The following is a 13,441-nucleotide window of genomic DNA, read 5'->3' on the forward strand; positions in this document are numbered from 1 at the left end:
GAACCAGCCTTCTTCTGGAGTACCCTTTGCTGTCTCTGGCTAAGCCTCCATTCTAGCTCATAATCAAGATGGGTAGAAACCTTGGGCACCCACAGTGATTCCATTGTCACAGTAATTCCTCAGTGTCCACACCATGTTGTAGATATTAAGAAGCCCATGCAGGACATCTCTTTTGAGAAGTAACAGGTTTGGCTGGATGAAGTTAAGCATCAGCCCTCTTCATGATTGGCTTTTGCTCTTGGCGGAAGTGGGATGGGCATGGGGAAAGGTCAAACAGTGGAGCCTGTAAGTACTAGAGAAAGGGGAGCTGGATGACCTCTGAGGGAAGTATATCAGCAGCTGCTCATGGCTGCAGAAGGCCTTCTGCTGCTTATGATTTGAAAACATCCCATGAATTTCTGTTGCAGAAGTTTATTATACTTTGTGTTGAAACCTGTGGCAACCTCATCTGGATCCTAATGCGTAAACAAGGATGTTTCGGTAGAAACATTGTAGGAATAAACAAAATAGATGTTTACTGAATAGTGATATTGTATAATTCTACCAAAAATGTATTCTTGTTATTATAAAAAATGTAAATGGGGGAAGTTGGACAAAACTCCACAAATTTAGTGTTCATTAAATATTAATAAGTGAGATATTCATGTAAGAGGTTCATAGCAATATCTGGATTAGAATGTCCTTAGAAGTTTACAATTTTTGTAGTCCAAACTGCTTTTCTTGGTTAAGGAAGTTACAGACTTATTGCCGTGGCATTACTTGTAGCTAAATATCATGGAAGACCCTAATCAGTGCATTTCTTAGATTTCTGCAGGGATATAGTCTCATTGAATATTAATGAATTGACACTCTCTTTTTAGATGTGGCACTCCTGGGAATAACTGAAATGCAAAACTAGAGTTTTATCATACTTGTGTTAATAAATTTAACTAATATGGAACAGTATCAGTTTAGAGCTTGCTCAGTGAAGCTGGTGAAGCCCTCAGCCCCCACCAACTTCCTGATCTCTTAAGTTTCAGTCACTTTCTTTTGAATGTGGGGATGTTTTTTTCATTATGTTTCCCACCTCAGCAGCTTGACCTCTGCTTCTGGTAGGAGGCTGATTGGTAACTGCTGGATAACCTCTGACATGAGCTAGCCTAGTTTGCCTGCTTTCAAAACTACTAGATTTTTCTGTTTTCTTTTTCAGATCATTCTTATCTGCTATTTTTCTCAGCATTTTTATGGGTTTTTCTTTGCTAGCAGTCACTTTGGGTCTACTAATTCCTCTTTGCCCTCTGAATCCTATCTCTGTGGTACACTGTTTATATTATAGCTGCAATGAAAAACCCTGATAGTTTCCTCCTCCATCTTCCTTCTTATGTCAATCCCTAAAATATATTTCCCTGTACATAATTTCTTGCTATGAGCTTCTTTCCATACTTTTTAAGGAAATATAATTTCTTAGTTATTTGCTTAAAGTCTGGGAGGGTATGAAGTTCTATGATTAAGAAGAAAAAAACCTTATAAATAAATGTTGAAAAAACACACCTAGCATCCTAAGGGTGGTACAAAAGAGTTCTCAGGGACTTACAAGATGAGAACTGAAGTCTGAAGAGATACCAGCATACTTCAGCTATATATTGACAAGATTTGTTTTACATGGAGAGACCACAACCATGTATGCTCCATTGATTGGTTCTGATACCTTTTAGGTAGGCTTTGTGAATTGTTTAGGGTGCAGGTTTTACCTCTTATGGTTGGAGTGACAAAATGCCAGAAAACTCTTCTCCTTAGGGAATATGTAGAATGAAAATATAAGTAGGATCATAAAGCTTATTTGGCTGGGGACAGATGGATTGAAGCAGCAAAAAAAGGGGTAGAAAGTCTTTAGCAAATGTACCATAAGTTAAATTTTGTAGGGAACTTGGATTTTCATATATTATGCTTGTTTAAAATGGGTGGAAAGAAGACATGACAGTATTATTTAATAGTTTAAATGTCATTTATTTGATACCTGGGGTCTGAATTGCCAAGAGGTAAGTTAATGTGTCTGGAACTTGATTTTACTCTGTAAGTAAAGTTTTACTATTTCTTGGATACTTCTACATGAGACACCTACGTCAGAGACAAAGGACCTTATTACTCGTGGCGTAGAAACAGCATGAGCATTAACATATTTCCTTCAGTTCTCCTTGCCCCCAGATTTTATGGGGGTGATAGAATATGGGTGTGGATAGATGCTGTACATATAGTGGACTAGAGCTGAGGAGCTCTGAGCATGGAGAATCCATTGCTTTTATAGTAAGCAAGGCTGCTTTTTGTCTTGGAGGGCGACTGTCTCATTTTTCAAGGTTGTTCACAGCAGACACAACCCTGACAATTGGCCCTGGTAAAGAGTGGTCAGGATCTCGCCTTCTGGCCATACCCAGCAATAGGTACAGGATTGGGAGAAGACCCATCGAAGAATGTCTCCCAACAGGCTATATTAATATTAAGAATCAATAAATATTCTTCAATTAGGTTTTAAGACTATGAATATCATATTTAAAGAACAATTAACTAAAGGAAATTTTAAAATGAAAAATTCTTCTGGTGAGGTTCAAGTGAGCCACGATTGTACTAGTGCACTGCAGCCTGGGCTACAGAGTGAGACCCTGCCTCAAAAAAACAAAAAGAAAGAAACAGAAAAATCCCTTTACTGTCATTTTGGCGGGACACTGTGTCTGTAAATGTAAGTTCAGCCTACCATCCTTAGCCAGAAATCTGTAATCTTTGTTTCTAAAGACATGATCCTTTCCCTTTTCTAATACATAATAGATGACAGAGGCATACTCCTAACTGTTATGTGGCTGGAGGTTATGAGCCAGTAGTGCTCTGGAATCCAAACAGGAGCAGAAACAAATAAACTTTTCTTTATTTTTGCCCATTTGTTAGAAGGTCTTGTGAATATCCACCTGTGTATTTACAAGCTCTGTTTCAGGTTAGATCTCTTATGACTTACTTAGACCATAATTTTTGATATTTTAACTGAAGAGCTGTTGATTAAAAATAGCTATAACAGGTAATCCAAAGAAATGTCTGAAAATTCGGTATGGTGTTTATACCAATAGCAACAGTGATAATAAAAATAGCTTAAACAGCTTATAGTTATACACTAAGTGCTAGGCCTGTATTAATTTTTAAAATTTGACCCCAACTTTGTGGAATAGGAACTCTTATTTTCCTCCCTTTACGGAAGAGGAAACTGAGGCACAGAAAGATTATGTAGTTTTTTTCATAGTCAACATGGCTAAACTAGGAAGTGGAGGAGTAAGAATATAAATCTTGGTAGTCTGGCTCCAGAATCCACACTGTTAACCATTATGCTAATCTACCTCCATATACTGTTGGGATTATTTCTTTTGGATGAGATAAAGGTTTTAATTTTTTTTTATCATGTAGAATTATCAATATTGTTTACTACAATTTATTATCTCTTTAGGTATTATTTATCATAAATAGCAGGCAGACTTAAAAATATACTTTCATTTTGGTGATATATCTGAAGATAAGTTGTTACCTTAAACTTTTTCAGCATGTCCTAAAAGTCTTGACTTCTTTCGCCCTTATACAATGGATAATGTTTCTGATAATTCTCTCCTATTGAACTGTCACTGATTCATACTTTTCAAAGATTGCCGCCTGCTTTTTTATGCTTTTATTTAAGCATATGGTAAATTTCTGGCAAAGTGGTGAGCTGTAGGAATATGTTTCTTTTTTTTTCTTTTTTGAGACGGAGTTTCACTCTTGTTACCCAGGCTGGAGTGCAATGGCGCGATCTTGGCTCACGGCAATCTCTGCCTCCTGGGTTCAGGCAATTCTCCTGCCTCAGCCTCCTGAGTAGCTGGGATTACAGGCATACACCACCGTGCCCAGCTAATTTTTTTTGTATTTTTAGTAGAGACGGGGTTTCACCATGTTGACCAGGATGGTCTCGATCTCTTGACCTTGTGATCCACCCGCCTTGGCCTCCCAAAGTGCTGGGATTACAGGCTTGAGCCACCATGCCTGGCCAATATGTTTGTTTTTTAGATAAAATCAAATACTAATTATTTTTAAGGTGGATTGTTCATATTTTGATATATTTGGAATAGATATTTCATTGAGAACTTATTGAGCAGAATCAATTGGCTGAGTTTAGTCTTTAAAAATGTAAAAGCCTATTGTTTTTTTTGCTTTAGTTCTAAGAAAGATGCTTTCAAAGACAAGCACCTAATTATTTAATTCTTTTCCTGCATCACGATGCGAACAGACTACTAACATTGTAGAATTAAACTTGTTCTCCGCTAGGCTTCTATGCCATCTCAACTATTTAGGTTTATGCCTGAAAGGGAAGAATCAGATTTGTTATTTTTATTGTTATTAAATGAACTTTAAGAGCATTAGATATAGTAGTTATGTTCAGTGTAGACACAAAAATATAATTCCTGGTTCTTTATGATTTATTTATGGTGATCTGTTAAAGGTGTTAAAACTAATTACGTATTTATATTAACAAATCTTGGAAAAAGTTTTACTTTTTTAACATGATTTTCAGATTTCTTTTTATTCTTGCTCCCATGGCTGTAATGTTCTTTCCTTCCTGCCAGTTTTTACCTGTTCTCTATATTAAAACATACTCTCTAACTTCTTTTTAGAATTCATCTGTGCCTTATTCCAATTCACTCTTGTAAGAGTGATGCTTGGGATCCCCTCAGCCTTCGTGTATTCATTCATATTATGTTGGAGGTAATGTTTTGTTTCTATGGAAATGTGCTTTTTAGTTTCCTATTTGTAGATTTGCACTTATCAATAAAGAGTAAGTTGTTTTCAGTTGAAGTCCTCTAGTTATTTCTACCTATCAGCCCCTCATATTATACTTTGGCTTCTAAAAGACTGATATATATTGGACACAGTAATTCCATAGAAAAATGTGACTAAATGTTGTAATTATATAGGTCCTTATCATGATATTTAAAAATTCATCATCATCTGCCCAGTTCTAACCAGAGGAACACTAGCAAAGCTAGTCTTGATCACAAGATTCTTTCTTTGGGATTCATTTGGAAGGTAAACTGATAAAAGATACAAAAGCATATTCATATTAGGACAGAACATCAGAAAGCACTGCCTTTGTGAAGAAACCACATTTTTCTCCTGGGGTATCTATTAGACAATCCTCATTTGTCTACTACCATTACTTAGTTTACCCTTTGCAGCCATTATAACTGGACCATAGTTACCATTGTGTCATCTATAAGCTTGCCAATTTATGGCAGTGGTATCAAGTGAAGTTTTATCAACAGTTTTCGGTTTTTAAAATAGAGTTCACTCTGTTGATTTTTTTCTCTTTTAATAAGCAGTAAGTTTGCTGAATTTTAGGACACTGTAAGAACCCTCTGTAGTTGAATATTTGAATTAAGTATAAAATTCAGATATTTAAAAGTATTGAAAAGACTTTGTCCACTCATTTTTCTTCTGATATATTTTTTAAAATTAAAATATTGGATTGAGGGAAGACTGCATCCCAGACAAACTGACTTCTAAATAGCATACAAAGTAATAGTTCTCCAAGTGTTACACATCTGCTATGATGGCTTTTATGAATTTATTTTCATTGGAGTTAAAAATAATTTGTTTCAAAATAAAGGTTTATAAAGAAACTAATATAAAAATTGATGTGTTTTTAAAATTCCCTTTTTAAATTAAAAGGGGGAAATCTCAAGGTCTTAAGAGATCACTGATTATTTAGCAATCTGCTTTTTTCTTTCTATATATGATTCTTTAAATTCTTGGAGCTCAAATTAGATATGAGTATTTCAGGTGGCTAGGCTTTCTCTTTTTCCTTCTTGGTCATACTTTTATATGTTTGTGTCTTTCATGAGAGGTCAGCTAGAGTAATATTTGTTGATAGGCTATGCGTTGTGATTAAGATATTTGGGAATTATTAGGAACTGTATGTATTGGTAGAGAAGATGGAAGAAGCTATGTATTCACTTAATGACATAGAAGAGAAAGGAAAGGGGAAGTGGTAAAGTATGGAAAAGAAAGGTGAAAGAGATCACAAGAAAATGGAAAAAGAATTATTTGCATAGCTATTGTTGGTTATGTATTGCCTTCTCTTTCAATTTATTTATTTTTACTTGTTTTTTTTCTCATTGAGTTTTAAAATTCTAGAAATGGAGGTGGTTACATATGTTGCCTTTAAAAGTCCCAGACTTTAATAGTGTCAACTCAATTATCCATTGAGAGATTATCTGCTTTGTGTTTTAGCCTTTGCAAATACAGCTTTCAAGCTCTTATTGGCATAAGTAAACAAAGAGGATGATAAAGACTTTTTGAGTCATTTCACTATTTCATGCTTACTTTTCTACTGTGTAGCCTGGCTCTTCCATCAAACTACTCTCAGTGAATCTTTAGCCTATATTCAACATAGAGCAGTTATCTCAGATATTTTTTCTTTAAAAAAATGCAATCACAATAAAAGTGTTTTTCTAGTAGGTTTAATTGTCTTTAAATTACTTTTACCACCTCCCCCACCTCTCCCTGTGTCTTCTACCTTGGGATTAAAGACCAACCCACTATACTGTTTCTTCTGTATTTAGAGTTATAGTACCTTACCTGGATCACTGATACTCAGCTAACTCCTAAAGACTTGGAAGAGTCTTTAGTGGAAAAAGACAGCTTTAATTGGGATACATTGCCCATACGTACAGACTAAAGAAGAAAGGGTACATTTTAGAAGGCTTTTCAGGGAAAGTCGAAACTTTAATTTTCTGGTTTTCTCTTATGAAAATAAAAATCCAGCTAGGTAGTTTTAACTGTACTTTTCTTCTTCTGCACAAGGGAATGATAAAATACAAATGCAGTGAATTTAAAGAAAACAAAATAAATTTTGTTTAGCCTACTTAAAAAAAAATCTGAGAGATGAAGTTCTCTCTCTCTCTCTAACATGACACATTGGTCAGCAAAGCGTTAATAAGGAAAATTGAACAACTTGTCAATTAACTCATTAAAAGTGTTTCTGGAGTATATCGTTTAATGCTTTATCAATTACAGAGAATTTAAACATTATTCAAATATATATCAGGATTTAATCTAAGGTCAACTCTACTCCAGTATAAAGATATGGATTTGCTCTATTGTTATATGTATAACTCTTTGATAGCTTATATGAATCTATTTAATCAATTCCTATTTCCTTTTCTGTAGAGAGAGCTCCTTAAAGGCAGAGACCTTGTCTTTGAGCTCTGTATCTTTAAGATTTAGCCAGTTTCTGGAATATAAAGTATTGGCTGAATTAATTATTATGTGAGCTATCAGTAATGGCTATTTTTTGGGGGGGTTATAGTTTTAAAAATTAACAGGTAAGGAAATATTTATTGATCATAAGGTGCTTTAACTTGTTTATGTATTTAATTTAGTGTTTAACATCTGGTCATTTGCTCTCATTATTGAGGAAAAACATGAGGATCACTTACATCTTTTCTGTACTTTTTGCTCTTTTTCTTAAAGTGAAAAGTGTTAAATAAATTGCAAATCTTTGGTGATAACATCTTCTATTTGCTTAATATTTTGTATTTTTTCAAGAACTTTCCCACATATTATTAAGTTCTGTTCTGATAACAGTCTGAAAGAGGTATGGTTAAGGAAACTGAGGAACAGATTTGTGCCAAAGGTTATGAGTTTAAAGGCTAGAATCTAGGACTCTTGAATTTCTAGTTCAGTTCCGTTTTGTGTTTACCTTACAGACACTTTTAAAGTTATTTCTTATTCCTGTTATAATAGTTTGCAAGGGCTGCTGTAACAAAGTACTACAAAGTAGGGGCTTAAACAACAGAAATTTTTTGACTCATGATTTTGGAGCATCTCTTAGTGTCACCTTCCATTTATAAGTTTCTCTGTGTCCAAATTTCTCCTTCTTATAAGGACATCAGTCATATTTGATTAGAGGTCAGCCCTACTCCAATATGACCTCTTCCAAACTGATCATATCTTCAGTGACCTTGTTTTTAAATTAGGTCACCTTCTGAGGTACTAGGGGCTAGGACTGTAACATACCTTTCTGTGGATGGCGGGCGGGGGGGGCGGGGGGAGAAACACACAATTTAACCTATAACATTTACCTTTTCGTAAATAAAGCCTTACTGAAGATGCTGACTTTTCTTTCCAATAACTTAATAGAAACTCCTCATTTGATCCTCCTGCTCTGGTGTCTCTCAGAGGAAATTAATTTAATACCCACGAAAGGCATTTTTGGCAGAATGTTTTCTGTTCTGATCCTCAGAGCCATAGAGTTATCTAATGATTTGTTTGTGGAAACAACCCATGTTTATAATTTTATTTCTCTGAAATTTCCTTAGGTGAGAATACATAAGATTAACTGAGAACTAAGTTCTTCTCTTGGGGCTAATCTCTAAAGTAAGTCTATGTGTCACCTCATGCTCCAGCCGTTTTTCTGTGCATCTAAATGGTCTACTTCCCTAGAGGACTTAAGCAGATGATATAAGAGTCTCTGAAGGAAAGATGAGATTAATCAGACTGTTAAGTACCTTGCTGTGTTTTGTTTTGAGTGTAGCCCATAAACAAATGATAAGATTTCCTGAACAGCAAGATTCAGAGGGAGACAAGGAACACATTACTGTTATTTAGATTAAATTCTGTTGGGTAACTGACCTGTTTAACTAAATTTTCCTTTTTGTATAATACTTTAAAAGGAAGAATTAACTATTACAAAATAGGCTGTTCTGGGTCAGTAGGCATTTAACCAGATCACTTATATGTCATATGTATCACCAGGATAGGACAATGATTAATATTCAAGAAAATTTAATTTTTAAAAATAATTAAAACTTTTATTTTAGATTGCGGATACATGTGCAGGTTTGTTACCTGGATATATTAGGTGATACTGAGGTTTGGGCAACGACTGAACCTCTCACTAGGAAGTGAGCATAGTACCTAACAGTTTTTTAGCCTTTACACCTATCCTTCCCTTTCCCCTCTAGAAGTCCCCAGTGCCTATTGTTGCTATCTTTATGACTGTGATACCCAGTGTTTAGGATCCACTTCTACATGAGAATATGCAGCATTTGGCTTTCTCTTCCTGTGTTAATTTGCTTAGAATAATGGCCTCCAGCTGCATCCCTATTGCTGCAAAGGACTTGATTTCATTTTTTTTTATGGCTGTGTAGTATTCAATGGTATATATGTACTACATTTTCTTTATCTCATTCCACTGTTAATGGGCACCTAGACTGATTCCATGTCTTTGCTATTGTGAATAGTGCTGTAATGAACATATGAGTGCAGGTGTCTTTTTGGTAGAATGATTTATTTTCTTTTGGATATATGCTCAGTAGGAGTATTGCTGGGTTGAATGATAGTTCTGTTTTGAGTTATTTGAGAAATCTCCAAACTGCTTTCCACAGTGGCTAATTTACATTCCCACCAACAATGTGTATATGTTCTCTTTTCTCCATAGTCTTTCCAGCATCTGTTGCTTTTTGACTTTTTTTTTTTTTTGTGAGACGGAGTTTCGCTCTTGTTACCCAGGCTGAAGTGCAATGCGCCATCTCAGCTCACCGCAGCCTCCGCCTCCTTGGATCAGGCAATTCTCCTGCCTCAGCCTCCTGAGTAGCTGGGATAACAGGCGCGCGCCACCATGCCCAGCTAATTTTTTATATTTTTATAAGAGGCGGAGTTTCACCATGTTGACCAGGATGGTCTCGATCTCTTGACCTCGTGACCCACCCGCCTTGGCCTCCCAAAGTGCTGGGATTACAGGCTTGAGTCACTGCGTTCGGCCCTGCTTTTTGACTTTTTAATATAACATACCCAGGGTAGGTATGTTTGGTTCCCAACCTGTTCAAGTTAAAATGTTTTACCATTTTGAGTTTTACCTGATACTAGTATTCATAGTCAAATAATTTTAGACTTTTTTTCCTGGAGTTGGCAATATAAAAAGTCAGGAAAAAGACGAGGGAGCTAAAGGAAGGACTTGACTTCCAAAAATTCTGAAATATATGAGAAAGGCTTTAAAGAATTAGTTTTGGACAATTATTGATTAGTTGACATCTAATTACGATATATTTAATTGGCTTGGCGTGTTTATGGCTCTTAATCCTAATGTATATATTTAAGTACCTAAAAGGATCAGTTAATTATTTTTTATTTGAGTTGTTTCTGGAAAATTGTGTAGAATAAAAATAACTCAAAATATATGTGTCCTTTAATATTAAAACACTTGTAAATTATATAACATTTCCTTGGTTTGCTACTTATCACTTTTTAAGGGGGATCTGTTGCTTTCCATTAATAGATTTTTAAGAATTATACTATATTAACTGGCTTTTAAAACTAACATTTTATTTGAAGATTAATAAGAGGCAGATAGAAATATTTGTTAAACATATTTTCAGATATTTTTCTCTCCCCATCATTGTGCACAAGCGTGTTCACATATTATATAGGCATTATATATACTATTTGTGGGATGGCTGATAGAATGGGTGGGTAAGTGGATGAGTAAATAAATTAATATATTCAGATTTGTTGTATATTACAGACATGTAAGCACATTATATATAGATTAGCATATTAAACATTCTGAGTGGTCTGGAAATAAAGAAGCTCATTTAAACTTAGACTGGCCTAGTATTTCTATAACTAATGTGAATAGGGAATGGTGTTTTTTGTTGTTGTTGTTGTTGTTTTTTTGAGATGGAGTCTTGCTTTGTTGCCCAGGCTGGAGTACAGTGGTGTGATCTAGGCTAACTGCAACCTCTGCTTCCCTGGTTCACGTGATTTTCCTAACTCAGCCTCCCGAGTAGCTGGGACTACAAGTGTGCACTACTATGCCCAGCTAATTTTTGTATTTTCAGTAGTGACGGCCAGGCTGGTCTCCATCTCCTGACCTCGTGATTTGCCCACCTCGGCTTCCCAAAGGGCTGGGATTACAGGTGTGAGCCACTGCACCCGGCCTAGTTATGGCATTTCATAAGACTCATAGGTAACTTGGAAAGCATATGCATATGTAAGATTAGAGTTTTTGGCCGGGCTCTGTGGCTCATGCCTGTAATCCCAGCACTTTGGGAGGCCGAGGTGGGCGGACCACGAGGTCAAGAGATCAAAACCATCCTGGCCTACAGGGTGAAACCCCCTCTGTACTAAAAAATATAAAAATTAGCTGGGCGTGGTGGTGCGTGCCTGTAGTCCCAGCTACTCGGGAGGCTGAGGCAGTAGAATACTTGAAGCCGGGAGGCGGAGGTTGCAGGTTGCAGTGAGCTGAGATTGCGCCACTGCACTCTAGCCTGGCACCTGGTGACAGAGCAAGACTCTGTCTCAAAAAAAAAAAAAAAAGAGTTTTTATATTAGTTAGTGAAGTAGAGATAGTGAAAGCCTGCCATGCTCCTCAGTAATCAAAATCATGCCATCATCAGTTATATGCCTCAGTGAAAAGATTGAGAAAAGAACAAAAGACTATCAGATAACTAAGAAGAATCCCAGCCCCCTGCCTCATTGGTTGGGTAATACAAACACCAGTGGAGCTCTGGACAGCAGTGATCATGTGACTGTTCCACATGGCTCTACTTGGCCAGTTGCCTCAGCTCTTGGTTTTCTGTGGTCATATCCAAGGCATTAAAGCAGCAGAAAAACTCCATAGTCAGATGTTTTTGACTTATCCATTTTAGGTAGCAAATATCTTTGGCTCTGCTTTAGTGTATTTACAATAAAACAAAATACAGTAAGGAAACAACCTAGAATTTGTTAGTGGGTACAATGGAAAAGTAGGCACCATATTTTGAATCTGTGAATTAAAAAAAAAAAAAGTTTAAAATAAACTGAAAGATAATCTAAAATAAATTGACTTTATTAGGCTTCATTTTGGCTTTTCTTTTTTAAGGGATCATTAGTGAACATTAATAAATCCAGTGTTATCTATTAGGAAAATAAACAAAGATTTCAATTCAATAGTTAACAATTAAGTGAAAGAGGAATTGAATTTAAACAATTGAATTTAAGAAAGAGTTGTTTTGACTTTTTTTTCCTTGAAAACATATATTGTTATTTCCCTCTGAACCTCCTTGGATAACCTGATATGCTTTTCCTGTCCCAGGGAGTCACTATTCCAATGCCCAATTTCGAGTGTCCATCTAACAAGCACTGCAGGATGCCTGAGCTTTGGGGGTCTTCCTGGGTTGCTAGTAGTATTTGTATGTTCTGACTGACATCTGTTGTATTCATAGCTGAGTATCTTAAAAATAACTTGTGTATTCTCAAAGCTCACTTTAAAATCTAATTTTTAAATTTCTATTGTTATTTAATTAATTAGAAAAGGCTATGTAAACACTAAAGGTTTTTATAATTTAATAGGCAAACTGCTTTACCATTTAATCCTTAATTAAATATTGAACCACTTTAACAAAGTAGCCACCACACAAAGAATACTGAATAATATACGTGCAAAAAGGAAATAAAAAGAATAAAACAGACAAAAATTCCTCATTAAAATGACCAACTTGTCTGTTGTAGATAGTGGGGAGTCTGTGTAATATCTGCTCTTATTCCCACTTATTGGAGCTTGGCTACATTAAGATTCAGCCACAGTGTGAGAAATCAGTTATTTTACTGTGGTGTAGTCCAGTATAAGGCTTGATTGGCAACTGTAGGTCACAGATCTCTTAGCTGGATAAAGGCAATGAAGATACTATGTATCTTCAAGGGGAAATGGTGGAAAGTGGCAAAAATAAATCTCAATTTTATTCCCCTAAAATAAAATGTCAGAAAAATGTAGGGACCCAGTTTAAACTGGCATTTGGATTCTCTGACATAGGGATTCTTTCTGTTGGGATTGAGTACTAGAAGAGAGCTGATGCCCAAATATCTGGATGAGAGTGTAAAATTGATCAGTTTCAAAAAAAAAAAAAAAAATACCATTCCTGCATTTTTTCGGAACTTACTGGCGCATTGTGTGTCATATACTTCATCTTTTCAGATGCCTGTTTTGGAGCTTCCATTATTTTGCTTCTGTTGCTTTGCATGAGAGTCCCTATGTAAGTGAGATTGAGTAGTAGGTAGAATCTATCTATAGCTTTTGTCCTCTTTTAAATACTGCCGAATGTTTTTTTTTTACTAAAAAATTAACAATAGTGCTTTCTTTCAATGTATACCTCATTAGTCCCATGTAACTTTGTTTCAGATAATTCCTACTAATGATACAGTTAAATATACATTTTAATCGTCTGTGAAAACATTAATGCAATATTTTCTAAACTTTTCGTTACTATGTATTAATAAATTGGCATTGTAGGATAACAGGGTTCTGAGGTCAGGTTTATGGAGTGGTTCATACTTATATCTCTTCTTAGAGATTTATAATGTGCATTATAATGTCAAAGACTCAGAATTGCTGAAGTAACTAATTATGTTTGGTCCAGGA

At 35.5% G+C, this 13,441-nt stretch overlaps 1 protein-coding gene across 26 annotated transcripts in view; it reads left to right on the plus strand.

Annotated features, from left to right (window-relative positions):
• SSBP2 (single stranded DNA binding protein 2) overlaps window positions 1-13,441 on the plus strand; it is a 326,613-nt gene that overhangs the window by 33,374 nt on the left and 279,798 nt on the right. For 2 of the 26 annotated variants that reach the window (XM_017969815.5, XM_078365247.1), the window contains exon 1: window positions 4,587-4,749. The exons of the other annotated variants lie outside the window; for them this stretch is intronic. In XM_017969815.5, coding sequence (XP_017825304.4) covers window positions 4,700-4,749 — 50 coding nt within the window. In that variant the 5' untranslated portion in view covers window positions 4,587-4,699. Of the gene's footprint in view, window positions 1-4,586; window positions 4,750-13,441 lie in introns of those variants that run through there. 26 annotated transcript variants of the gene reach the window in all.

This window comes from Callithrix jacchus, chromosome 2, assembly GCF_049354715.1.
Source record: "Callithrix jacchus isolate 240 chromosome 2, calJac240_pri, whole genome shotgun sequence".
Classification (NCBI taxonomy): domain Eukaryota; kingdom Metazoa; phylum Chordata; class Mammalia; order Primates; family Cebidae; genus Callithrix; species Callithrix jacchus.